The sequence below is a fragment of the Leuresthes tenuis genome, unplaced genomic scaffold, assembly GCF_036924035.1.
Source record: "Leuresthes tenuis unplaced genomic scaffold, fLeuTen1.0.hap1 SCAF_4, whole genome shotgun sequence".
Classification (NCBI taxonomy): domain Eukaryota; kingdom Metazoa; phylum Chordata; class Actinopteri; order Atheriniformes; family Atherinopsidae; genus Leuresthes; species Leuresthes tenuis.
In genome coordinates this window covers 15,653,198-15,681,078 of record NW_027325358.1, presented here as the reverse complement: position 1 = coordinate 15,681,078, position 27,881 = coordinate 15,653,198, and the positions used below count along the sequence as shown (strand labels likewise).

The following is a 27,881-nucleotide window of genomic DNA, read 5'->3' as shown; positions in this document are numbered from 1 at the left end:
TTACCTTTTTTTTTGTTCTTCTTTAATTTCAGAATCATTATTGTACAAGAACATCCCCGTGGATTAGCACTTCCTTTTTTCTTTTTTTTTTTTTACAATATGTACCACATAACAGCACCTACATGTTATTTACACACGTTAGACAAGATTGTATCACAAAGCAGTGTGTGTGAAATTAGCAAAAACAAGGGCTTTGCTTAACTACCACACCCAATAATCCATGAGCTGGCTAAACAAAATATAATCTCACAGCCATCGGCCCCCACTAGTTCACAGGCGATTAATTGGTGCCTGTAATTTTCTAGGTTTAAAGCTGAAATCACAAGTGTGACAGTGTTATAAATCTTGAAAATCCAAAGACGTAAAATGATTGCAATGCAAGAGTCTATGTTTCTATTAATGTGCCCAATGTAAACATCAAGCAGGTCAAAGGATGCAAGCTTTCAAACACCGTTACTGCTTGTAATGCCAAAATGGAAGAATCGGAACACAGTCCAGTGTATTTGGATGCTGATATGGACAATGTGTGCATTTGCATTTTGTAAACTTGACTATAGATACAAGTGCGGTTATAAAATTGCAAATAAAAATGCAGGACAAGGGTACTTTCTCGGAGAAAGCTTGGCTAAGAATGCACCCATCGCCCCACTTGTGTGTGACTTGGGCCTGAGGTGCTTTGTGATAAAACCCTGGTTTGGGCTGCAAAATGAAAGTGAAGACAAAAAAAAAAAAAGGATGAATTTAAGTAAAAGATTAAACAAGTGGATGAAACATACATAGAAATACACTCACACTCACTGTTGCACCACAATCAGATATAGTGTAGCAGCTTTTTCAAAGGCGAAGACATGTACAACACAGTAAGTGGCAGTTCTGCTGTCAGATACGCAACCAAACAGAGGCCCAGCAAAATGACACGTTTTTTCTTTTAAGTCAAGATTTCAGTCCAGCCTGGTTTGGAACCACAAAAAAGGAAGTACGCTTGAAAAAGCAAAAAAAAGAAAAAAAGAGGACCGCAAACACTCGCCAACAGTCAGGGTTATCCGATTGTAAAATGTGAAGCACAAATAAGCAATATCAAAATGCAACATTCTGTCCTGTCAAGGACTCGAAGTGTAGGGTGTGCTTCTGTGTCAGACCCATTGAGAACAGCCATACAAAGAAATAAGGAGGAAAAAAAAGTTGGTTTTTTTATTCTAATTCTTTTTTTTCTTAAAAGCAACAGAACTTTACGATGGAGAAGATGAGAGAAAAGTTTCCTGTTGAGAAACAAATATGGGGATTGGAACATAAAGAACAGGCTAAATATCCAGGCTGATAATAATCAAGTTTTTTTCTTTATTTGTAACATTGCAACCGAAGTCCCTTTCAGACATGCACTGCTTTCCATTAATCCGATAATCAATGAACAAGTCGGTGTCAAGTGTTAATTCCCTCCCAGGTGCGTTTACGTAACATTTTCCGAGGACAATTTGACCAGGTCGGACTGAGAAGCAAACTATTTTTTTTAAACATAGCACAAGCGTCAACCGCTGCGGTCATATTAACAGACAGGCGGCACAGCAGCGGTGGCTGAATTTAACTTCTGATTGGTTGCTCAGAGGAATTCAACATAATCGCATTACTAAATAAACAAATCACTGTTCAAACTCTCCTCAACCATGGCTTTACTTATGATGACAGGCTGCAGGGCCAAGCAGTTTTGTCAAATCGTCCGAGGCCAAGTAAATGGGAGCAGACTGTTTGAAGTGCCATCTTTACCCTTTTTAACACAGTGCTGCACGTCCGTTGGCTCGATATGAATTTCTATGGCAAAACATCATGCCGTTATGAGCAAACTGAGGCGTGGCTCCTAACCTGACAAACAGCAGTGAGGGTGGAGAAAGTGTCCTCAGCTGAGGGACAAGAACAAGTTTTTCTTGACTTGACAACAACTGTGCTGTTACTGTAGTGCAATTAAACCCTCATGAGTATAACACTGATGAACAATAAGCTTAAACACGTAGAAAGGTATCATTTTCAACTGCTTCCAACCGCCGCTGCTATGATTTACACAAACACCGCACACTTGGCACGCTAATTCGAATTGTTATGGCGCTCTGTTTCTGGCTGTCACTTTCACAGGCATGTCTGAATTGAGCCATAAGGAACATTAAATGAGAAGATGCAAACGTTTGAATGACATCGCTTTGACAGCTTAATGAAGCTGTTAATGCTACGCATCTCATGTCTGAAAAAGGGCTTATGGAGGAAGATTTCAATGGCTGGCCAAGGCATCAGTCCCCATCACCTGTCCAATTGGCCACCGAATAGCGGACAGCAGAGGAATCAATGGTGTAAGAAAAGTTCAGAGCATCCTGTTACGTTTATGAGTGGGTGAGTCTGTGATGACATCGCTACAGGGTGCGGAGCCGCGTTTGCGACTGGCAGCAGAATCTAAATGAAGTGCCATCTCCTCAGCAATGAAGGTGTTGAGGTCCACATCGTGAAGACCATTCCTACGACGACTGAGAGACTGGGCAGGATGAGTTGGGGAACCAGGAGGACCAGAGCGCACAGAAATGCTAGCCATGGCACCGCTGAGGCCTGAGAACACATAAACACATAAAAAAGGGGGGAAAAAAATAAAAACCCACATCAGACTCTCATAATTTCATAATGCTTCAGCTTCCGGCTGAATGCGGCATTTTAGCTAACCGTGGAGGGCTATAGCCTCTCTGAAGGGCTGCAGGTCGGTCTCGACAGAGTTGTCCGTCTCTGGGGGTGATGATCGGCTTGCAGACACCATGGCAACTTTGGGTGGGGTGCGTGCTGTCCGTGGAGGTGGAGCTTTGCCACACAGGAAGCTAATGAGGTCTTCTCGTCTGATGGTTCTTCGTCTTTTCTTCACCCACGCAATGACCTCCTTATTCCTACGCTGGTACCCTAAGTGGATGCCTAAGTCATAGCTTCGCTGGTGGGCTTCCATGCTCTCTGATAACACACAAGGATACCTCATTTTTATTACATCTGGACACTGCAATGAAAACCAATCTGAGCATGTTTACAGGCCGAACCTGTACTGTGTCAAATAAAATGCCATAAAAAGAATCAACCACAAGATGGGAAATATTCAAGGTATTACTTGCCTTTGTAGAGGTTAGTGACAGCTGTGGCTGCATTCTGGAAGGGCACCCAGAGGGAGAGGCCTTGTTGTTGACATACTCGATCTATGTAATGCATTTAAAGAGACAGTGAGATTCTAATAAGACCTTTTAAAAAATGACACAGCTGCACTATAAACACTAAACTCCCAATGTCAAGCCCTGATTCCTTTAAGAGAAAATAAACATAAATGGGCACAAATGGGTAAAGGAAACCCAGATACCCTTTTGTGACTGGGATATGGATGTTTCCATGGTTTGCAAAGTGATTTGTGCAAACTATACAACCGTGTTTTTAGAAGGTAATTACACAGGCCTATTAAGCAGATATGCAGATGAAGACCTGACCGACCAACAATAGTTTGGGTGTCCCAAGAATACGACCAGAAATATGTGGGTTAAGCCCCTCCTCAGTACCCAACTTCCAATGGCTCTTTCACAAGCTCTGTCTTTTTTTTAATTATTATTAATGGAGAGAATAACATTCAATCTGCAAAGTCCATCCAGAAGGTATCCTAAATGGTATTACACTTTATTTAAACAGAGTTGCCATTTGTAAACACAAGATTGGGACAGCTTGTCAGCAGAAGCCTCAAACAAACAGGACATCAAGTGAGGGATGACAGCACCTGACAAGGAATATCCTAATAATGCTACGAAAATAATGGTAATAGTAAACACATCTTACTCATGGTGAAAAGCTTGTCCAACACAGTTATAATGTAATTGTCAACAATGTGCACAAGCTGCCTGGAACTCAAGTTATTACAGACAAGCGCAATTTCGATGTATATACAAATTACTTTTCCTAATAAAATTAAATTAAAACACGGAAACATTTACTTTAGACCTTTCGCCATTTTGTTTTGCTATGAGAAACCATGCACTCATCAGCAATAATCAACTGAATGGTGTCCTGGGATAAAATGTGCCCCCGTTGTCACCTATAAACATCCACAACACGACTTCAACAATTACTGCGACATTTCATTAACACATCAGTTGTTTTTATTTTACAATCCCCTCCCGAAGTATCGCCATTTTGACAAGCTAGATTAGTTAGACAAAACATTAAGAGTATCGTTTGATGACCGAACTGGAAGAAATAATGTGTTGACAAATGTAATAGCGTATAGCAAGTTAGTAGATGTTCTGGTAGAGTAAACTATCTGGATTTGTATAAAGTAGTTAGGCCATGGAAGAGCTCTGACAGCTTAGGCTTCAGCGAGACACATTTCAGCCTTGTTGTCCGACTCTCTGACACGGTGACCGGCTATTAGCAGCTGCTAGCGTTAGCAGAGGGTATCATTAGCTTCCGTGAGCTAGCAGCAGAACAGGGTCACAGTGTCGAGAACAGAACAACGGAAAAATTAGCATTGTCGTGCTGACAGAATATACACTGTGATGCTACCAAAAACTATCTTCAAAACATACAGCGCTATAATGTAAAGACACTCAAGCAAATGCTAGCGCTGTTAGCTTAAGAGTGTCCTTTGTGTCTATCCGCCAAGCGACACCGTTAGTTGGCAGGATAGGCTTTTATTAGCATTAGCTGAGGCGGTTAGCGTAACTTGAACTTCGGTATGTTTAGAGCATACCTTTGTAGAGCTGAGCAACAGCAGTTGCAGAGTTTTGAAAGAGGTGCCACAGCTTTTGTTGACTTTGTTCTGTCTCCTCTTCGTTTGGATTGTCTTGCTCTGCCTCTGCCAAGCACTGCCGTTCCCATTTCGAGAACCAGTGCTCGGGGCCGTGCTCTTGAATTTCAGCTCCCTCCTCCTTCCTCTCCTCCATAGCTAACGTTAGGCGTTAGCTAATAGTTTGTCAGCTAGGTTTAGAAGTAAATATATGATTTTTGGTTTTCGCACTACTTAATCGTATCTTCTCTGTTTGATATTTGGGAAATACGTTAAAAATCCCCAACAGTCTACCGAAAAGAAGAAAAATACTACAGCTGTAAGAGCCGCATTGTCAACATCGGAGCCGCTAGCACGCCCAGCGCTAAACACAGCAAATTAAAGAATGCGGATGACAACACCTTAGAGTTTCTCGAATTTAGCCACTCCCACTGTCTCCTTGTACTCTAAAGCGATTGGCTGTCATATGTATTATAGGCGGTTCTCGTCAGCAAACACGAAGCCTGATTGGACAATGGTAAAATAGAGAAAAGGTCAGAGAAAAACAAAGTTGATCTGACATGGGAGAGTCCTCATAGCCTGCTACACAGCATTCTGTACGGCAGGGGGCATCCTGTCCATTAAAATCCAGGCCCAAAATGGTCAGCAGATTCCCCGTCGACACTTTGTACTTTTACGAGATTGTATTTTATGGTTTATTTTCAACCAATCAAGATGACACTATTAAAATATACGTGTGGTTTAGTCCTAAAACCAGCAAATAGTGAATTATACAAAGTAAATAGTGCAGGATTCGACATAATTAGAATTTTCTGATAACATTAGCTACCTTGAGTCACTGGTCATACCAGTCTCATTTGGGTTTTTGCTCTACAATCTGTGAGGTGCTTTTAAATCCAAGTTTTCTTTTATAAAAGCAACAACTTTTTATTCATTCTTTAAAATCACAGTTGCTTTTGGAGAAATCTTTATGCTACATCACATGTTTTGAATTTTATAGTAACTATTTTCTGTCTAGATTTTTCTTTGTTTTCTTTGTTTTTTTTGGCCTGCACAAAGTTCCTTTTGACATCTTTGGGTTGAATTGGATAATCGGTACCAAAGCCCACTGCAGTCCCTACAGCTCTGTTTCAAAATCATGACACACTCCTGGGAGGAAAGTGGTAGTAGTAATAACCCTTTGTTGAATGTTACATCTTTTCTGCAAAATGGCAAAAACAAAGTCACCCCTAAGCATGTGGTTGTGTTTGCTGGTGTTAATTCTGCTGTCTCAAGCTTTCTTAATTCTGAATCTGACTAAACAGGTGTTAAAAATGGAACGGGCCAAGCTGATCACCATCAGGGGTGAGGAGATTGGAGTTGTCTGCCTGAACAACAGACTGGACCGGAGGACGAGCACTGTTGCTGTGTACAAGTAGGGAATGAGTAGACTTAGTTTTATAAGGTTCAGATCTTTCAGATCTTTCAGTGTGTGCTGCAAAAGGTTGGAGATCTTCAATCAGTTTGTGGTGGTGTGTGTCTGCTGTTCCTAGGTTTGCATGGAGCAGAATTAGTTTCAGAAATGTCAGAGGGAACAAGACACGCAATCACAAAGACGTATTCATCTGTGGTCAGCTCTGGAGTCCTTCATTCTGCAACAGCTTACCTGTGCATAACAGGTGAACACTGCACTGCACTACTTATCAGTACTATCTGTACACACTGTTATCTCTCTATTGCAAAGAAACTATAAACTCCTCACTGCCATTTATTGCACTACCCTCTGAACATACTGCTTTCTTTGCTCTATCATTTTTAGAAACTTTTATTCCATTGTGTTTTCTATAATATTTGTACATGCTGTATTGGGTCTTTTTATTATGTGAAGTCTTTTGTGCCTCATACAGATTTATATCTAACGTATTTTTTCTATTGTTATTACGCCTCTGCTGGTATGATACTTTTTTTTCCTCTCTCAGGACTATTAAAGTATATGTCTCGCTATAGCTCTCTGGCTACCAAGCAAATATAAATATGCATCAGGAAACCAATTATAGACACCGGCAGCTACTATCATCAGCTATTTAGATAACAGCTTTAGTCACGTCTTGAGTGTAATTGACAGGTGAAGGTCCAATGTCACACTAACTTTTGAAGCTTTACATCTATAAGCTAGAAATGGTGTGAGTCCAAAGGTCAGATGAGTTATTACGCTCTCTCTCAGCAGTATATCTGTCAACCTGCACGGGTTTCTGTACCTGTCTTATTTCGAACTGTAGTCCATATCTCACTCTTTCTCCACTTCTGCTGGTAACACTGCTGTGTGTGAAAATGGCCAAGGGGGAGCACATCTTTTCCGATCCTGAGGACTATTTCGAGGCAAAAGGGCCAACTGTTACATTCAGTAACTTGCGTTACTGTGTTCAAGAGAAGAGGTTTTTTCGCAAAAAACCTGAAAAACACATTCTCAAAGATGTCAGGTAGGATATGACTCTCCCAACTGTGAGCTTGTGAATGTACATAGGCATGCTATTAGTTACAGTGGCACTATTCTTTTGTAACTGAACCTTATATTGATAGAGATATTCTTTGTTAATACCGGACAGTAAGTTCGTGTAAGCGTGTGTTTAGATATTCTGTTGAGATATTTGGTTCTCACAGATGAAACTCCTGATCGAAAGGGGGATTGATTTACATTATGAATGTTTTTTTTCCTAGAATTAGGACCCAAGATATTCAAGCAATGTAATTTAAATATGAGTAGCGTTAAAAAAAGGGTCAAAATTATGATATTAGATTTTTTTAGCCGAGCAATTGTTTGTTCAAAACTTATCAGATTACAACAGTATTTGAAGTGGTCCAAGTAAAGTGTATTCAACTGTTTTATTATTTATATTTACACATTATATTATATATTATATAATATATTATATTATATTTACACATTTTCTACAACATACTCTCTATTATTTAAGCAGAAATGAAAGCCACTAAATTAAAGCAATAGAATAGATTGATACACAAAACTGGTTTAAACTGTTCATTTCTCTGCCTGAGAAACAATATCATGTTAAACTGAAATAAACATTTACTGTATATGGTTTTCCCAGTGGCATCATGAAACCGGGGATGAATGCCATCATGGGGGCCACAGGAAGCGGTAAAACATCGTAAGAAATATATCAGTTTACGTGTAAATGTGCAGACCAGTCTGAGCAGTCACATGATAATGGGTTTGTCGCTCTCTTCACAGACTCCTGGATGTACTTGCAGGCAGAAAAGATCCCGCTGGATTGCGCCAAGGAACAGTTCTTGTCAATGGCAAAGTGGTCACATCTGAACTCAGGCTCAGCTCTGCCTATGTGGTTCAGGTATAAAAACAAATATAAATGTATATATGTTAACCTACTATACTTGTACATGGTTTATCTACATTATTGATGCCTTTTTAGGATGACATCCTCATGGGGACTCTAAGTGTTAGAGAGAACCTTCTCTTCAGTGCCAACCTGCGTCTCAGCCCGAAGCTTCACTCCTCCTCTGATAAAGAAAGCAGAGTAGATACCATCATACAAGACCTGGGCCTCACAGACTGTGCTAACACTAAGGTACAGAGCTCTATGCACAAGCTCATTTTTACAACATACATTATGGCTCACTATATAGCACTACTGGAAACTTACTGCAACCCTGCTGGCTGTTGCAGAAGATAAATCAGTGAGGTTCTAACAGTATTTCTTATACGTTTTCATATGAATCCCACCTTCAGAAAGATTTAGACGTTTCCTGAAATGCAACAGAAACTTACATCTGTAATTTGTTTATTTGTTCATTCATCCGTCATTTAACAGACACAAGTAAAAAAAAAAAAATCCATTTTCTTCACTGACCGATTTCATTGTTTGTAGAGAAAACAAACAAATCTAGAAATGAATGCAGTCGTACACTAAAAAGAAAAAATACTAGTTTATCAATGTGTTACCTCACCTTTGCATTTGATAACCTTTTAGTTTTTTCTGAGGGGTAGGGGCTTAAGATACTGATTGTTGGAGTAAAATGAGTCCATTCTTGTTGGATTCTTGCTCAGAAGTCTGTGGTTATGATCTGATTCTGCTATTTTTCAGTATGTGCCATACATTTTTAAATAGGAGACAGAAGCACGGGTCAAAGTTTGTCTTCATAAAAGATTGTTAGGCTGTTGCTTGATTTTGTTTTTGTTCAAAAACCTAAGAAGATACTCACTCTCACAGGCACCGCTCTTCTTTTTTGTTGTTGTTTTTTTCGATCTCAAACTTTAAATGATGCATAATTGCTGCTTGGTCGAGAGTCAGAACCAGTTTCCAGCTAACTTTTTTACATCAAACAACCTCCTGAATTATGCTTGGAAACCGTCACCTACACTTGTGTGAACTTGACAGCCTGAAAAACAATCAATTGAAGATTTGATTTTTTTATATAGAAACGAAAACTAAAGCAAGAGAGTAAGTCATAGCCATGATGCTGCAGAGGAGCCATTGACTGGATTCATTTCAGCAGATCTATGAGAACATACTATGTTCCGATAGATTAGTGGATATTTTTTAGTTTTTTGGTCAGTCTAACTGTGTTGCTCTCTCTTGTTTGTACATTCTCCACTTTTGCCACCACAACATTATCAGTAATGGATTTGTTTTTGACTGCACAAGATGTATGTCGGCTGTAAACTGCAAAATCATGTCAATTTAACTCTGTGAGTACTTTACTGCCTGCTTAAAGGTGCAACAAGTTTGATCCCCATCCCCCATGTCTACCTTACAAACAGAATGGCGAGGCGCCACAAAAAGCGCCAAAGTCCTGTGTTGAATATATGGTGTGGAAAGGGTTAGAGAGAGCAGCAGGGGAGGCTCTGAAGGGAATGTAGGACAAATTCACTCTGAAAGTTCAACAGCCAATGGGAAAACTCAAATTCTCAGGTGGCTGACCAAAGTTGCAAATTTGTCTGTCAGACAAATCTAATACATTTGACCTTAGGCCGTGCTGCTTTACCCAGATAAAATAAACAGTTATTTATGCCAAAGGGAAATTATATCCTTATAATATAATTATATCGTATTTCATACCATGTTAATTCATAGTTTCTGAATACTGTAGAGGACAGTTGTCATATGCTTGTTTATGCGTGTGCGTTCAGATAGGTACAGAGTTTCTGCGTGGTGTATCAGGAGGGGAGAGGAAGAGGTGCAGCATCGGGATGGAGCTCATCACTTCTCCCTCGCTGCTCTTTCTGGATGAACCAACCACTGGACTTGATTCAAACACAGCAAACTGCATCATCGGTCTACTGCACAAGTACTTCACAGTTAGCCACCCATTAGCAGCACATATTCACACTTAAGATACAAATGAGACCCTAAGGGACAACACATTAATATAGCTGAAGTTGATGGGTAAAACAGCAAGAGGCCTGTGCTGTTCACTGTCAGCTTTAATTAATATCTACATTGGGCAGCCATAAGTGCTGCCAAGCAAACAGTCTCATTACCATCTTCTGCTGTCTTTGCAACAACCAGGCTGTCCAGAAGAGGCAAGACTGTGATCTTCTCCATTCACCAACCACGCTACTCCATCTTCAGACAGTTTGACCACCTGACTCTAATGCACAAAGGCGAGATTGTGTACGCAGGAGCAGCAGACTATGCACTGGAGTACTTCACAGACTTCGGTATGTGATGTTGGTGTGTTTGTGTTGGCTATGAAAAATGGAAAAATGTAAATCCTTGGCATACAATTGTTTGCTGAATATTTACACACCAAAGAAATTTGATTGTATGACAGTCCTCTATCACATGGCCCACATTGGATAACATTCATATAAAGTATTCTATTCTCTCAATATGGAAACCAACTGACATTGTCTGGATGATATTCGCTTTTTTTCTCTTCTCAGTCTAAGAGTGCCTCATGAGATGTATATATATGTGTGTGTGTGTGTGTGCGTGTGTGTGTGTGTGGGGGTGGGTGTGGACAGGATATCAAATTGAGACTTTCAACAGCCCTCCTGACTTCTTCATGGACATCACAAATGGAGAAGCAAAATCAACGGTAGAATCGCTCACTGAAGGTAATTTTACTTTTGGCTCGTTATGATGTTAGATTCTCACTAAAAGATTATTGTGGCAAAAAGCATTCACGACATTTATAAAATCGCTACATCAATAGAACATTTTCAAATACACTGCTTTCAAATAATTCACCTATGTTTAATTTTGTTTGGCCTTTTTATTTTATAATTGTACTTAAAGTAGGAAATGAGGAACTGTGAAAGTTGTACGAAACCCGAATTGCAATAAATGTTTTGATCTCATCAGCTGAGATCAGATCCTAACATTATCATCAATATATTGTCAACACAATATCGATATCTCATTCTTTTAATGTCAAGATTTTCATTCGTACATTATGGCACCCCTGTTGTATTTTAAACAAAGCAGTATTTGTTGCACCAGTTAAATTATGTTTTATCAACGTTTATGAGTAAGAAAACGTTCTTCCAAGTCAGTATTTATTGAGGAACCCGCCTCATGCAGATACACAGACGATGAAATTTCAAGTGACAGAGAAAAGTTCCACATTTCTGTCTTAGAACAGAAGATCGGTGTCACATTATTGCAGTCAGTTTGAAGTTAGATTAAATAGATAGTTTGCTTGTATTAGGATGACCAGAAGGTTCAGAGTTTGAAAACATCATTTAAAAAATGCCTGCTGGCTCCAGTGAATGTCTCAGCTGGTTTCCTGGCAACTTCAAAATGGTTACGATAATCCAGTAATATACTTGATGGTTTAACTTTTTCACATTGACATTTTTTATTTTATTTAATTACCACCCAGGTTTCAGAGATGATGTCCTGGTGATGTCTTTCTTTGCAGTTCAAAAACCCTGCTCACACTGGTGGAGCTGTTATGAAAACAGACCTTTCTTTATTGTACCATCTGTCCTTATCTGTTCTTAAGTGGAGGGTAAAAACTCTCTAGCAATGAAGTACCGCCAGTCCCGCCTGTACCAGAATGTGATAGAGGAGCTTGATCACGTGAACCAGAACATTGCTGGAATGGACAAAAGGGAAGAAGCAAGCAACTATGCCACCTCTTTCTTCTATCAAGTGAGCAAATCTGTAGCTGAACAATGGATTAGAATATAGTATGTTTAAATCAATACGAATGCTTTTTCTGTTGAAGCAATTAGAAACCCTTTTTTTTTTTAACTAAATGATTAACAGAAACAGGTGAGTTTATGATTGTTATGTCACAGAGTTTATGGATTGTATAAGCCATTTGTTGTATCACTGTGCTTGGCTGCCTTTTGCTTGAACCCAGCCATCACAGCCATAAAAACCACTGATAACTTTCTCATGTGTATGAGGCAGATGCGTGTGGTGTGTGGAAGAACAGTGCGGAACTTACTGAGAAACCCACAGACCTCTTATGCCCAGATGGCTCTCAACATCTTTTTTGCCATCCTGGTGGGACTGATTTACTACCAGATGCCCTTAACACTGCCTGAGGCTTTACAAAACAGGTACACATAACCTGTCGCCCCAAAAAAAAAAAACTTCCGCTTTGCTTTCAACATAATGTAATGAAGACATAAAATTACATCTGAGTTTTTTGGGTTTTTTTCCTACAATATAATATTATAGGAACTGTGTTGAGACAATAAAGGGTCATTAGAAAGGAAAAAGATGCACTGATCAATGTGAGCTCAGTCTCACATCACAGAGGGAAATAGCTACACTGGTCCACGGCACAAAATGTAGTACTAAGGGTAGTATTTTCAAAACAACCTTCTGAAAATGAAAAAATTACTCCACTTTCTGAACTACAGACTTGTTACATGTCTATGTCTACATTTGACTGTTGTAGCACACCTATGTTTTGCAAACATATCAGATGCCAGAATGCAAATTAGTAGGTAAAAGGCGATGGTCACAATGAACTGTTAAATAAGAGAAACTGACTCAATGTTGTCCAACACCTTTTCAACTTGCTTTGCTGTCGGTTGACGTTGGTTCAGGATGAAACTCGAGTCATGCTTAAATACCATATGAAATAAAGACATTGTTATAGGTTTGAATAATGTTAGCACACAAAACAACAGATAATGAAAAATCCTACCATCTCAGCATTTCTGTGCCCTGATTGGTAGACTACTACACTTTGAACATGTAGACAAGCATGCCTGTTACATGTTTTTCTTTTAGATAAAATGACATACTGATTAGATTAACATCTGGAGTTGTTTTTTAATTTTTTTTGGCCAACTCATGTTGAAGGGAATGACTCGTGAAAAAAAGCCTATATGTAAAGATGAGGGAGCAGCTTTAGCGCTGACTTATTCTCATGTTCATGGAGTCGTTTGCAGGTCAGGGTGATAAACCGATGAACCGATAACCCAGGTGTTATCTTCTTTATCTCTATGACAGGAGTGGTGCCTTCTTCTTCCTTATCATCAACATGGTGTTTGCGAACCTTTCAGCTGTTGAACTCTTCATCAATGAAAGGGCAATCTTCATGTGAGTGAGATTCACACGTGCACCGTGACAGTGTTCAACTTTGTTTTTTTTTTCTTCTCGTTTTCCAGACGTTAAAATGACAAAAACCAGCAGTAATTTAGTGTGTTTCAAATATGTTTCAGTCTTGACTGGATTCCTCTTTGCATCTGAGAATGTGTCCCCAAACTCAGTAGTTCTTCCAGAGACCTAATCACCATTGGTTATTTTCTGTTGTTGTGGTTGTGTTTTCTGTATGGATGAATTATTAGTTTAGTTTTAAAAAGTGATTGATGATCTTAAACCTTGAACTAATACAGAATTCTTACTTTCTATGCTAAATCATGCAATGAGAAAATATGCCTTCTCTGCACCAATGTGGCTCAGTGATGTGTCTGTGACAGTTTTAGAATAAGATTCATCAGACTTGAGGCAGTCTATGTATTTTTGATTGTTTCTTATTAACATAGTTTGTTTACAATCTGAAAACATAAAATGTCACAAGCGTCACACTTAAATGGAAATTTTCTTTCCTCTGTGTGTATTTATGTGGTTTGTGAGAGAATGTTTTTCATATCTTTTGCAGTCATGAGAACTCCAGTGGGTATTACCGTACCTCTGTCTACTTCCTGTCCAAGATCTTTGCTGATCTTCTCCCCAACCGTGTGATCCCTATCCTGGTGTTTTCAGCCATTTCCTACTATATGATGGGTAATTATGCTCCTTGAAATAACTTTTATTGAGGAGAAAGCAGAGATCTTAAGATCCATAAGTCCTTATCTTGATTTAGTAGGAAGAAGCAGCATATTGTATTATATAGTAAATAAAGGTGGTTTACTCGGGGGAGTTATCTGATTTTGGTTTAATGTGTTGCTAATTCTTGAACCCTCCACCGATCACTTTTTGTCTAGAACCTTCCACGTGACCTCACTGTCATTGTCTAAATCACTACAGGAAGCCTCCTGGATTGTGATGTTTCACTGTCTACTTGTGTTCATCATTCTTTCAGGGTTGAAACCTGCCTTCGATGCCTTCCTCTGCTTTGCTCTGTCTTTGTCTCTGGTCAGTCTGGCAGGAGTCGGTCTTGCCTTCCTCGTCTCAGCGAGCGTATCCACGTTTGCGATGGCTAACATCCTCATTGCGCTGCCCTTCGTGTTTATGATGGTGGGGAGCCCAGAGACATTCACAAAATGTTCAACACATTTTCAACACGTCACACGCTGACCCTTGGTTAAGATCACCTGACGTCAGTTTTCTGGACATTTGATGGCTTTTTTATTGCCGGCTTTCGATAGTAGTAAATGCTGACAGGAACCGTTACTCTACAGTACTTGCTTATCCAAAAGAAAATCCCAAGGAGGTTGAAGAAGAGATTGGGGGTTTGTTTCCCAACTTCAAAGCATTGGACTCGTGTTCTAGACCAGCCATGAGATTGCTGTTTTTCTCTTCCTTATTTTCCCCATAAATCTGGTCTTTATTTTGACTTCCTTTGCTCGATCACCTCTTTCTTATGCAATAAAGTGCCTGGCTGAGGTTAGGCAATGAAAGTATTTGCTGACGATTAGGCGTTATAAATTACTCAATGAAATACATTTTACTGTGGAAACCCTCATAGTCAGTATCCACATTGCCATGGAAACACATACCACTACTGTTATGTTTCTAGGATGGAGAACCCTGCTCATCCAAAACTGATCCTTAGATGTACCCTGTGTATTGACAACTGACGCAGCGAGCCCTGACCAAGTGTATCAGCCTGTGACAAACTGGGAGTGAGAACAGGTTCTTTGTTTTAATGCTGTAGAAATTCTCCTAAGCGTACAATTACCTAACCTTACCATTTCAATCTGCCATTGTAGGTTTTTGGTGGCTTTCTTGTCAATCTAAACTCCATGCTGAGCTGGCTCTCTTGGCTGAAATGGCTCAGTATCTTCAGCTATGGACTGAATGTAAGAAATGGAAAACAGACAAAGCAAGACACGAGAGCGGCGTTAAATTTAATCTGCCGTCGTCTGAAGTGACGAAGTTGTTCACCCCGACCTCTTTGTGTCTCTTAGGCTGTATACATCAATGAGATGAGTGGACAGGTTTTCTACGACAACAATACGATGTGAGTGTGATTTCACAGGCAGTTTTATAACACCGTGGCGCCTGCTTGATATTAAATGTGTCTTCTGTGCACTCCAGTATAACAGGGGAGATGTTTCTGAAGAGCATGAACATCGACTACTCTGTGTGGGGCTTCTGGCAGAACGAGGTGGCTCTGCTGGGAATCATTATTGTCAGCATGATCCTGGCCTACGTGCAGCTGCGACGAATCAACCGCTGGAAATGATGCCCTCCGCCTGTATGTGTATTCGTCATCAACCATGCACTGTGTCTTAATTGTATTTATTTAACAGAGAGAAAAAAGATAGAGCTTATGTTTTCCTTGTCTTTTTTATGTTTGCGCTGAGTAAAACTTTATGATGTAATTTTTTAATTTATTAGCTGAAATCTAAATATTTGTGAAACAGTACACGTGGAATATCTCACTCAGTGACGTACGTGCACTAAACGCACGTGTTCTAACATTTGACTCCCAAGTTGATAAGCTGCTACTTAGTGCTCTCGGTCTGTGCACGAGGGAGTGTCTAATGAGAGGCAAGCCAGCGTCTGAGACCTTACAAAGCCACTTACAGTGAGTGAGCTAACATTAGCTGCATCAAAGGAAATATGTATGCAATCTACATTTAATATAGAATCCTATCTTTTTTTAAATCACATTTCTCTCTTCTCAATTCAAAAATCTGTCTTCAGGTGTAAGGAAAATGCACCTTCTCATGATGTGGCTTTTACATCACATCTGTCATACTGATGAAATGACCACGTCAATATGAAATGTGAAATGTCGTGTCATTATGTGACGTAAAATTTGAGCAGAGTGTTGAATAGATCAGATAGTGGAGCAGCAATAAAAAAAAAAACAAAGCCCCATAATCTCTCCAGCTTCATCTCAAGTGGTTTAAAATACTAAATAGAAAATCGTCTTATTTTTCTTTGAAATGATGCCATGCACAGTATATTCTGTGATCTTGTTTCCACCCATTTGTTGAACATACATGTGCCAACGAAAAAAACACACAAATCTGCCAGGGCGTTATCATACATTTTTAATTGTTTCGTGAACCAAAAAATATTTCTGATGTTATGTTCATAATCATATACATGTTTTCACTACAGGGGAGCTAGTTTCACACATCATTGCAACACATTCAGTGAGGTATTGTCATTGAGATTAAAAAAGAAAAAAGTATCTCTTTCAAATTTGTCTTTACAGTTTAACAATTTACAGAAATAAACGCACAGCAGTCACAGAAAATGTATCCATCAATAAATCAATCATCAGATACTTCCAGTGGGCTTTTTTAAGTTGAAATGTCCAATAAAAACTATCTCTATCAGATTCAAATTAGACAAAAGCTCACTGAGAGAAGATATCCTGTTGCAACCAATCACAACGATACAGAGTTTTTCAGAATTTCTTTCAGACTTGGAGAGCTGGATCTACAAATTAAAAGCTGCTAAAATGTCAAAAACTACCAAGATGGATACTAATCTCAAAAGAACACAGGCTTTTGAGTTCAGTAAAATAAGATGTTTGTCTTGTCCTGAAGCACAATTAAAAGTGCTATAAATATCATGAGAACATCTTCCTCTTCATCTTTTACACTGGAGGTTTAGATTCACTTTTAGAAACTTTTCACACCCCTCACACTCCGGTTTAGGTTTTTCCCCACTGTTACTGGTGCGTTCTCTAACCCACGGAGCCACTCGCTGCATTTCAGCATCACACGTTCATCCACACCACAGACCTCCTCATCCTCATACTCCACATCATCATACTTATGTTTCTCATTCAGAAGCGAGATTTTCACAATTGAGCTGATGTCTCCCAGATCGGCATCAGCGTTGATTTTAGCAGTGGCTCGGCCGTTTAAAGAACGGTTTCTTTGAGTTGCCGATTGGTGCCTTTTAGAGACACTTTCCTTCCTGCGTCTAGAATCTGAGGCACTTCCAGAACTGCCAGCTCCATTTCCAGCATTTCTGGCGGCTGAACGTTGACGTCTCTCACTGTTCCTCCGCTGCAGCAGCAGAACAGCTTCAGGCGTAAGTGTCAGTGTGAAACGGGTCTCCTCTTGATCTCTCTTCTTCACCACTGGTTCCCTTTTTACATAGCTGTGGCTGACTTGTTTGTGTTGTGGTTTCTTAGATAGAGACTCTCCTGAGCTGGAGGTAGGGGAACTGTCTGTTTGTGATGAGGGCAACAAGCGATCCCTTTTCTTTCCATGCAGCTCTGCTGCTGACACTCCTTTGGCTGTTGGAAGATGACTCTTTCTCCCCAGCTGCTTCAAGTTTAAAGTCAGTCGCTCCTTGACTGAGCTTCCTTTGTCTTCACTGGGAACTTTAGTTTTGGCCACATTGTTTGCGGATGAAGTATTGTTGATAGTTCCTTCCCTCCCAGTCAATCCGGACATGGAGCGTGCAATCGATACTGGTGGTATGAAGGGCATTTTGGTAACACACAGCAGCAAGTAGGAGAGCAGTTCAGTTTTGCAGTTGAAGTGCTGGAAGAAGAAAAAAGAGGGCTCTAAGGAGGAATCAGATTCACTGAGGGAAGCAGGATACTCCAATGCATCCTCAGCCATGCAGGGGTATGTAGGCAGCTAGTGCATTGCTGCAGGGAATCAACCAGTCCTCGTCTTACATGGACAGGATACAGCCAGACGTCTTATACCTGAGCAGCAAGGAGGGGTGTGGCATGGCTTGCTTCAAAATGTTCAGTACTCAGAGGCTCAAAGATCTAAAATAAACCTACGCTTGTAATCCTCCAGTATTATCAGTGAAGGCACGTTTACTACACACAGTACAAGAGCACATGCAAGCTTTACTCCAGGGTGACTAAGGTGGTTTGTTTACTGAAAAAAAGTGGCAGAGTCAATATTATAGAAAAAACACTGAACTTCCTTTTTAATTTTTTAATGCACAACTCATCCCTCTTAAAAGATTTTTCCAAGGCGCTAAAGCACATTTAATCTTCCTTAGTGGAAAGGAATTGCTAGTAAATGCATGCAATTCTTTTTCCATGTATTACAGAAATGTTGTGCTTTGTATCCATTTGTATTGACGTGAAAAATGTCGTCAGAAAACATTTATTTGAGAGACGATTTCAAAACACGATTAAAAGTTGGTTGAAGAGTACAGTTCTACAGCAACAGAAACGCATCACCATACATCAACAAAGAAATGGGACTTAAAGACAGACGTATATTTTACTTCAACAGAGCATGTTCATTTGCAGCAGGCCTTCCTTTGTACATGAAGAACTTGTTGACAGCGAGGACAAGTGTGGTAGGCGTCCTTGAAGTGGTTTACAAAAAATGGAATCAGGCAGCAGCCAAGCAGCAACCTGTAACACAGATTTTTTGGCGTTTTGAACCTGTGAGGCTGTCATCGATGCTTATGAGATAATCAGATTGAGAAATGTTTGAATGCAGCTTCCTCACCCGCATAACACAAACACAAGACACATGACCCAGGCATAAGTTCCGACTTGGAAGGTGACCTGGGTGGTGACCTGTGTTTGACAGGAGCCACATGTTGTCAGCGCTGGAGAGCGGAACAGCTCGGTTTCATACCTCACAAACCTTGGGTTGGGAGAGCACGAGGGGGCAGCAGATACTATAGGGACAACAAGAGGAGATTGAAACAAATAATCACATTGTAATCAGTAATCTAACATTTAAAAATCAAACTGTAGCTCTTAACATTTTTACTGAGAATTAATTTCTGCCCTTGACAATTCCTGAATAAAGTGTATGTATTTTTCAAAGAAGTCTGGTCATATGAAAAACAAAACTACCACTTTTGAACAAAGAAAATGTGACACTGAGGCCCACTCTGTATCTTCAATACGGCGCTAATGTTAGCATATACCTGGTAAAGTTGAGGAGAAGGAAGGTGGTGATGCTGGATGGCTATAAGGAGAGGAAATTTGATAGGCCCCCACATATTTCCATGTCGTATGTGCGTCTGGGGAAAAAGATGGACACACAAAAACATATTTTTTAAATTTGGACAAAATCTGATTACATCTGGACTGGAAAATAGAGCATTGGGTGATGTATTTTAGCCAAGAAAGTCACTTTACCTGATGGTAAATATTCTTTAGGAGGTGGGAATAACTCATCCACATGTGATAATGACGCCATTTAGCAAGCCTGGAAGACCACCACCGAGAAAGAAAAGGCTCAAATGTGTTTTGATGTTTGCACCCAGCAGCAGTTACCAGGTGCGGTTAATCAAAGTCTCCTCTCATTGGTTAAAATGCCTATTACCCATGATTCAATCACAGCATTATCTTGTAAAAATTGGTGGATTTGGTTAAAAAGTTACTTTTACTGATTTTTATATTCTATTTTATTTTTCTTTTTTTTTGTGGAAGAAAAAAGAAATACACATTTGCTGCAACCCCTTTGCCTTTCTTGCCTTACAGTCCTTTATGATCGTTCAAGTCTGGAAATTCAAAAGATCAAAATCATTCCTGATAAAACAAAAACTTAGAGGTAATCATATAGTTTTCAGATGTGTTGAAGATAACAAAAGCAACACTGGTTAACTTTCTTTTCTTTTGCCTCCACCATGATGGTTAGTGGCTGACTCTGATAGTTGCTTTGGTATCAACAAATGTTAGTTACAGATTATCATGCAGTCACTATGGGCTGTAAATATGCCAAACAGAGATGAGAAATAATTATAGCCATACTCATATGCATATATTCAACATTTCAAAGAGGCCTTTTTAAATCACGAAAAGCATTTGATGGTTTCAGCGCATGCTCTGTAAAAACGGCTGCAACTTGCTAAATAAGTCAGCATTGGCCCTTATATTTCTGATATTTCCATCATAAAGATGAATATGTCGGCAAGGGGGAAATAATGATAAGGAAACGCAGCCCTAGGGTGTTTTGTGACCTGTAAAGCCACTTTGGTTGTTTCTACTTGAACCGCTAGAGGAGCTCTTTCATGCTGGTAGTATTTAGTATGAGAGACGCCGACGTGAACGGGGTTATTCAGTTGAATGTAATAGCTAGCGTGACGATGCTAAGCTAGCTGTCAGTCAGGTATCCACGGGTTCTGCTGCTGAGTTAGCTACCGGATGATCCCGGTCGTATCCTGCTGGCCGTCTTGACATTCCCTCAACATTCCTGGACGAATTCGTGTCGACTGACCAGAGTCCGCGAATTCAGGTCCACTCCTGATCTAACCTTTTCCTGCTAGCGTTACTTAGCTCACCGGCTAACGAGGGTGCACACTCGGAGAACCGGACTGAGGAGGTGAGTTAGCATGCAGGCTAGCGGAATGTAACGATGAAGAACAGCTTCTCCGTCGAGGAAACACCGGGGTCTAATAGAGAGAGCAAAGGCCTTCTGGTAAACGTGTACATAGCAGCAGAACAGCATATCCTTAACTAGTCGATTCTTGCTGTCTGGCTTTTTTAACACCGTTAAATGACTAATTAGGGTTTTGTCTGAGGTGTTAGTAACGTTAATAATTATTTGCGAGGTTTAACTATTCACCGAATGAAGCAACTCATCCTGTCGAGGAAATTTTACTGTAGCCTAGCCTAACCAGGTCAACATCTCTTCATAAAAGTAATTAATTTGTATTGTGGTGGTTTAAAAAAAGCAAACAAAAACACTTGTGAAAGTCAGCTAACGTTAAACGGACTGTATTTTTTTCTTAGTTAATTGAGTTACAGTGGCCATTAAAAGCAGCCTTTCTGTGCTTTGGGTTTGGTTGATGAATCCATGCTAACTGCTATCAAGTATAATCCGACTGACTCGGCATTAAAGTTACCGGTTACCAGCATGTCTGACTATTGAGAGGTGTTTAGACATTTTGTGCAGCAATTTGCACATTTTGTACATTATAAGCAGTTGGCTATGGGTGTCGCTTCGTGTTGTCAGAGTCGAAGTTCAGCTGAGTTGTGTGCGCCCAGGATTAGTTGTCGCTATCTAAGTTTTCCTGTGTGGCTTTGCACAGTTGCCCCGAAGGACCACACCCAGACAAGATGTCCCTTCACCAGTTTCTGTTGGAACCCATCACCTGCCACGCGTGGAACCGCGACAGGACACGTGAGGCTCAAATATATTTTTCCTATCTGCATGAATAACTGCTTGAAAACGTCAGCCCGGTCGAATAAAAGTAGTGACAGTTGTCAGTTTGTCTTGGATTGCTCATTAGGAATGCAGAGTATCATCATGTGTGGAGGTGAAACCATGACACTGAGTCACCAATCTGGATTTCCAGTATATAGTGGAGTCTAACCTGTCTAACTGGTCTGTTATCGGCATTTCCATCATGTTAACCCACTGGTTTCCTTTCCTTTTGTCTCTAGAAATTGCCATCAGTCCAAATAACCATGAAGTTCATATCTACAAGAAGAGCGGCAACCAGTGGGTGAAGACTCATGAGCTGAAGGAGCACAATGGACACATAACAGGTGTGCACAATTTTATTATTTATTTTTTTTAAAAGAAGATCAGAAAGTTTCATAAAACATGACCATTTATTATTTGTTTAAAATCAAACTATTTATTGTGGCTGGTTTTTCAGTAAACGTTTAAAACGGGACAGTATAGCTTAAAATCCTCCACTGATTTGAGATGAGTCTTCCGCTCTGAAACGTTTGTTCACAGCTTTGGAAACAAGCTTTGGACTGTGCAGCAAGGGTGGAAGAAATTAGGAAAATATGCAAAGTCATGGTTGAATCATGATCTGACTTGCGATATACAAACAAGTGCTTTATTATATGGAGCTTAGGTGTGTTAACGAGGGCTGCGTTCCACCTGTGCACCATGCAGAGCTTCCTCTATAGCCCTCATTTGTACACATTAGCTTGTTCTGCTGTTTCAAGTAAAACATGTCTGCCCTGAAAAGGCTTGCAGACCATGCGGCCTCCTTGGCATATTGACATCGTGATGGCGGTAATGTGACGCCCCAGTTAAAGCCCTGCTTTGCTTTCAGAAGTGAGAAATCTACTTGAAGCTCCCAGACTAAAGGCTTTATGTCTGACGTGGCCAATTAACCCTTTGTGGTTGGACTGCTGCAGTCTTGGTGGCTTACCTGGCAATAGATATGGAAAAACCAGTCTTTGACAATGTTCATTCAGCTATTTTAATATGGAAAAAGGCCAAAAAAAAAAAATTCACAGAAATAATACAAAGCATCTTAATTTACCAGATCGGCAAACATACCTCAATTAAATTAGATTAAACTCTTAACTGCAGAGTAGTTTGCATATTTGGATCTTTGCAGGTTTTTTTTTTTTTTTTTTTTAGATAAGTAGATAAAAGTGATTCCACTGGGCCATAATCACATTTTTTATGTTGTCTGGGGTCTGTTTTTATAAAAGCCATAATGTCCAGCTGTCCTCCGATATTGGTTTGTGTCATGTGTGCAAAAGAAAACTTTTGAAAAAAACTTCCTCCAAAAGCTGTGATTCCCCATCTTTTCCAGGGGTTATACTTCGTTCCCTGTTTGTCGACCGAAATTAAAAAGCATCAAAAAACGACACTCAGAATTTGAGCGTGTGCTCAATTAATGGATCGTTACTGCTTAATGAAGGGAACCTATCTCGATGTAAAGGCAGCTGCTTGTTATCTTCAAATTCTCGATGGAGTTAAAGTGAAATTTATCGCTTTGCTGACCCATATTTTTCATAAACGTGACAAAAGAAGTTCGAAAGCAGCAGATTTTTTTTTGTCACAGTAACCATCTCATTAATACAGTTTACATTAATTTTGTGATTGATTCATGCAGCTGCATTACTTAAGTTACTCCCCAACACTGATAAGAACTGCGTCTCATTCTGTAACTATGCATTTTTTTGTTTGCTGGTTGTGCTTCAGGTATTGACTGGGCTCCCAAAAGTGACCGTATAGTGACGTGTGGAGCAGACCGTAACGCCTACGTGTGGTCCCAGAAGGAGGGGGTATGGAAGCCCACACTGGTCATCCTCAGGATCAACCGAGCAGCCACCTTCGTCAAGTGGTCTCCACTGGAGAACAAGTTTGCAGTTGGCAGTGGTGCCCGACTCATCTCTGTCTGCTACTTTGAGTCTGAGAACGACTGGTGAGACTATTACTTCATGTATTTTATGTGTTTCTTTAGATTTTTGATCATTGGGATTATTCAGAGAATTGATCGTTTATTTTTGCATAAAAACATGTGTTGCCACTTTTTTTTTTTTTTTTTTAAGGGCAATGATAGTTAGACTTTATATGACGCTTAAGTTCCTGTCGCTTTCCTTTCTCGGTGCTTACAAATACTGCGCGCTTCTCACATGTTTCAGGTGGGTGAGCAAGCACATCAAGAAGCCGGTCCGCTCCACTATCCTCAGTCTGGACTGGCATCCCAACAATGTCCTGCTGGCTGCTGGCTCGTGTGACTTTAAATGCAGGTAGAATTCATGTGCAATAAGAAGCCTTCGATAAAATTCCTGATGAGTTTTAAAAAAAAAAAAAAAGATAAATGATTGAAAACCGCCTCCACACTTTTGATTTCTGTTTTTTGCTCGTCACTCCCTCTGCCCCTCCTTCCTTCTCGGGCCTCCAGGGTGTTCTCAGCCTACATTAAAGAGGTGGAGGAGAAACCAGGCCCCACACCCTGGGGCAGCAAGATGCCATTTGGGGCTGTGCTAGCAGAATTTGGAGGAGCAGGTCTGTATTTGTGTCTGAAAATCTTCTTTCATGTGACTTGCAGTCATATTTGAACTAAACCACATCTTTTTTTTCTGCACTGTGTGGAAGGTGGAGGGGGTTGGGTCCACTCCGTCTCCTTCTCAGCTTCTGGTAACCGTCTGGCCTGGGTCAGCCATGACAGCACTGTCACTGTGGTAGACAGCTCTAAGACTGCCAGGTATGTTTATTTCTCACATGGGGATATTGCCTGTCCCCTAATAATTTTGTGTTCCCAATATACTGATCTCATGATTTCAAGGAATGAATTATTTATTATAAATATTTCTTTTTGTACAAAATAAAACCAAAGCGTGGTGTCTGAACAGATAAAAATGATAAAAGTATAGCTGATTTACCATCTTATATGTCCTGGGTCTGATAAACTGGTACAATCAGTATTGCTGGAGCCATCCTTTTATGAGGAGTTTGCCAGTTGTAATGAAGGAGATCACGCTGAAAGTATCACCAATAGATTTGGTTTAACGGTGTCTGTAAAATCAGATCAAATGCTTGGTCTTTAAGCCAAACTGGTCAATGAGATAAAGGGATTACTCGTGTCGAGCAGCGGATTAGATGAATCTGTTCTTGGAGGGGGATACGCTGTGACGTACTCCCCGTTATTGGCCCCTGTACAGAACCTAATCCATGAATTGTAATCAGATCGTCTGCTTAAGCCGCCAGTGATGTTATGAAGGTAAACCCCAGAGGAGCCACATCCAAGGCTAGACTAACATGACAAGTCAACAGACTGTTGGTGACATGAAGTGAGGGCGTGGCGATGGAGGCGGAGTGAAAATATCACCAAGTTTTGGTTTTGAAATCCAACGCTCTGATCAAATGCTGGTCTAGTTTTAGTTCTTATGTAAAAAGAATGTTTTTTTTTTTTTAGCCCGTCACTTCGTGTTGGACTAAAATTGTGTATGTTTAGTCCCTCGCAGCTGAAGACGGAGTTCCTTCCTCTCATCAGTGTCATTTTCGTTTCGGAGAACAGTCTCGTAGCTGCGGTAAGAACAAAATCACACGCGCTGAATGTCTTTATCCACAGATTAACTGTGAACAATGTTAAATCTGTGTTCCTGCGTCCTCAGGGCCACGACTGCTGCCCAATGCTGTTCCGCTGCGACGACGGCGGAGCGCTGACATTTGTGTCCAAGCTTGACCTCCCCAAGCAGAGCATCCAGAGGAACATCTCTGCCATGGAGCGCTTCAGGAACATGGACAAGAGAGCGACCACAGAGGACCGCAACACAGCCCTGGACACACTGCACCAGAACAGCATCACGTAGGTGGCACGCGCACAGGCTGATTGCAAAGATGTATAGATTTGTGTCACTTCTTGAACATAAACAGCAGATTTTAAGAATATATTGATTTAAAAAAAATAAAATAAAAATAAAAGCTCTCTTAATGCAGTTTTTTTAAACATACTTCACAGCTCAGCAAAAAGTAGGCTGTACTTAAAAGCTGCTTTTTGTCCACATCAAGCCGGCTGATGAAATGCCACCAACAAACCTTTTGCTACCAATCTTTGACTGGTGTTAAAAGTTGTGCATCCAGCGAACACCCAGAAAGAAAAAAGACACAAAGAAAGCCTGGCTGGCTCATACTTGTTTCAAAGTATTGTCTGCATATCACTCGTCTAAAGAGTCCTTTGTAATAACTGTGATTATGGATCGATTTTTATGCTGAAGGTATGACGACAGACTTTGACATTATTCTAATAATCTCGGAAACACTTAACACACAGTTTACAACGAATTGTTCTTTTAAATATATATATATATATATATATATAAATTAGATTTATTCAGAGCTTCCCACACAAAGTTAGCTGTGTGCAGCGCTTCGATAAAACCGCCCATGACTCCCTTTACCGGTGGCAACTGGAATTAGAAACTTTTCAAAAATTTTTGGCTTCTAACCCTTTTATCCTAAAACTACCAACCAAAAAATGTCGCAACGTTTTGGGGAAAATAAACGTGAATTACTTTGTGTGTCCGTCCGTCACGGAGAGAGACTTTGTACCAGTGAATCAAATAATGATCACGCTATGGACACGCTGCCGCTAATTTGACCAATTAGATGTGGTTAGTGGCCGAATGAACAAGAGGAGCAGGGGAAACGACGGCATTCTGTCTCTTCTAATGCAAACACACATCTGTAAGTTGTTGTTTTTGATATCTGTGCCACCGGTGTGAAAATTTAGTCCGGAGCCATTCTCGCTGAATAAGAAGCAGCCACCATCGGCTGAATAAGTTAAGCTCATCTCAAAGATGGCTTTGTTTAGATAAAGCTTTTCACAGCCATCCTCAGCAGGTCTGAGTCTTAATGACACACAGCTTACGTCCTGCTTGTTTAATCTACATGTAATGCTGCTTTCCAGAGTACTGTGTGCTGTGGTGTTTTTCATTGTTAGGCACAGTAACTTTGTTTCTTTTGTCTCGCCTCTGATTTAAAGAAGTACCCTTCATAGTGGAGACCTAAAACCATTAGAAGTCACATGTCTGTGTTTATATCATGCTCTGTTATATACACGCTATACCCCTTTAAAAACTATCTAAATCCACATGTTTGTTCCTTAGCCAAGTGTCTATCTATGAAGGAGACAAAAGGGATTGTCGCAAGTTCTGCACCACAGGTATCGATGGAGCAATGACCATTTGGGACTTTAAGGTAAACATTCTCACACGAGCAGCTCTTTTTAGAATGGGATTTTTCTCATAGCTCCCAGGTATTAACTCCCTCCTGCGTTTCCCTCCTCAGAGTCTAGAAGCTTCTATCCAGGGCCTCCGCATCATGTGAAGAAACCTGATGAATGAATGAAGAGACGCTGCAGCCTGACTTCTCCCCTCCCTCCTCCCCCTTTCTATCTCACCTCTCCACTCCTGCAACGCAGCCAGTAACATACATAACTGTCCACCTTATCGAGTGTCTGCTGAAGCACTGATCAGACCATTACACACTCTCATGGATGTGTACTTACATGCTTACACCTAAACACACGCACACACTATTTACACTGAGCTGACGTGTGACATCACTGTTGATTTATTTTTTTTTCTTTATTTTTTTCTTTTGTTTGTTTTTAAATGAAGGTTAACCAGGTGTCAAAGCGGGAAGGTCTTCTGACACGTATTAAACTTGATGTGAAATGTGTGTTTTTATGTTCTCTAACCTCATGTACCAAAAGTTGAACACTAAACGGTGCGTTTTATCCAAAAAAAAGAAATCCGACTGCGTTTCACTTCAGACGAACCACGGCATGATCTCTGAATATCGGTGTTGGTAAAGTTCGAGGATGTGGCGTTTTCCCTCATCGGAGGATAGCAAACGTCTTTCAAAGAAAAACCAGGGGTTGGTGATATTCTGAGTGCATGTTGCTGGTTGTCTGTTGGAACCTGTACGGGATCTGATGGTGAAGAGAGAAAAGCGGCTGTCTGAAGTCTACATGGAGTCACAGCTGGCTAACACTGGGCTCTGTGGCTACTACACTAAAACCACACAAGATGGGACGAAGGATTTCTATGTAACTGATCATGAGGTAGACATGAAATAAAGATGAAATACATTTACACTACACCTCTCCCTCCACTTCTCTCTTTCTTTGTGTTGGTTCTGGTGGTTTTTATCAATGTCTTAGAACAATTGGTTCCTGAAACGAGGTTCAGACACGAGTTTAGTGCTTAGTTTTAGTCTCTTAAGACTTAAACGTGTTCTTGACCAGGAATACTTTAAAATTGTGCATTGTTTGCTAGATCGTGTTGATTTATCTCTGTATTGATGGCACAAGTACATAAATATGACCAACGGTTGTTC

At 40.3% G+C, this 27,881-nt stretch overlaps 3 protein-coding genes across 3 annotated transcripts; 2 read left to right on the top strand and 1 right to left on the bottom strand.

Moving 5' to 3' along the window:
• Positions 1-5,160, bottom strand: hapstr1b (HUWE1 associated protein modifying stress responses b). Its single transcript, XM_072384788.1, has 4 exons — positions 4,742-5,160; positions 3,125-3,209; positions 2,698-2,969; positions 1-2,586 (listed from the first exon to the last, which is right to left on the bottom strand). The coding sequence occupies exons 1-4, from the start codon at positions 4,932-4,934 to the stop codon at positions 2,348-2,350; spliced, it is 789 nt and encodes a 262-aa protein (XP_072240889.1). The 5' UTR covers positions 4,935-5,160; the 3' UTR covers positions 1-2,347.
• A 1,927-nt stretch (positions 5,161-7,087) lies between these two features.
• abcg2b (ATP-binding cassette, sub-family G (WHITE), member 2b) lies at positions 7,088-15,636 on the top strand. The gene is made up of 15 exons (XM_072383817.1): positions 7,088-7,236; positions 7,867-7,926; positions 8,010-8,127; positions 8,209-8,364; positions 9,927-10,084; positions 10,306-10,457; positions 10,764-10,856; positions 11,747-11,895; positions 12,160-12,311; positions 13,216-13,305; positions 13,868-13,992; positions 14,291-14,445; positions 15,141-15,230; positions 15,339-15,391; positions 15,469-15,636. Exons 1-15 carry the CDS (start codon positions 7,088-7,090, stop codon positions 15,614-15,616), a joined length of 1,848 nt encoding a protein of 615 aa, XP_072239918.1. The 3' UTR covers positions 15,617-15,636.
• Positions 15,637-20,377: 4,741 nt separating this feature from the next.
• Positions 20,378-27,639, top strand: arpc1a (actin related protein 2/3 complex, subunit 1A). The gene is made up of 11 exons (XM_072384787.1): positions 20,378-20,657; positions 21,367-21,458; positions 21,722-21,826; positions 23,235-23,457; positions 23,678-23,785; positions 23,941-24,044; positions 24,135-24,243; positions 24,994-25,069; positions 25,154-25,347; positions 26,648-26,738; positions 26,829-27,639. Exons 2-11 carry the CDS (start codon positions 21,395-21,397, stop codon positions 26,865-26,867), a joined length of 1,113 nt encoding a protein of 370 aa, XP_072240888.1. The 5' UTR covers positions 20,378-20,657; positions 21,367-21,394; the 3' UTR covers positions 26,868-27,639.
• The last annotated feature ends 242 nt before the right edge of the window (positions 27,640-27,881 follow it).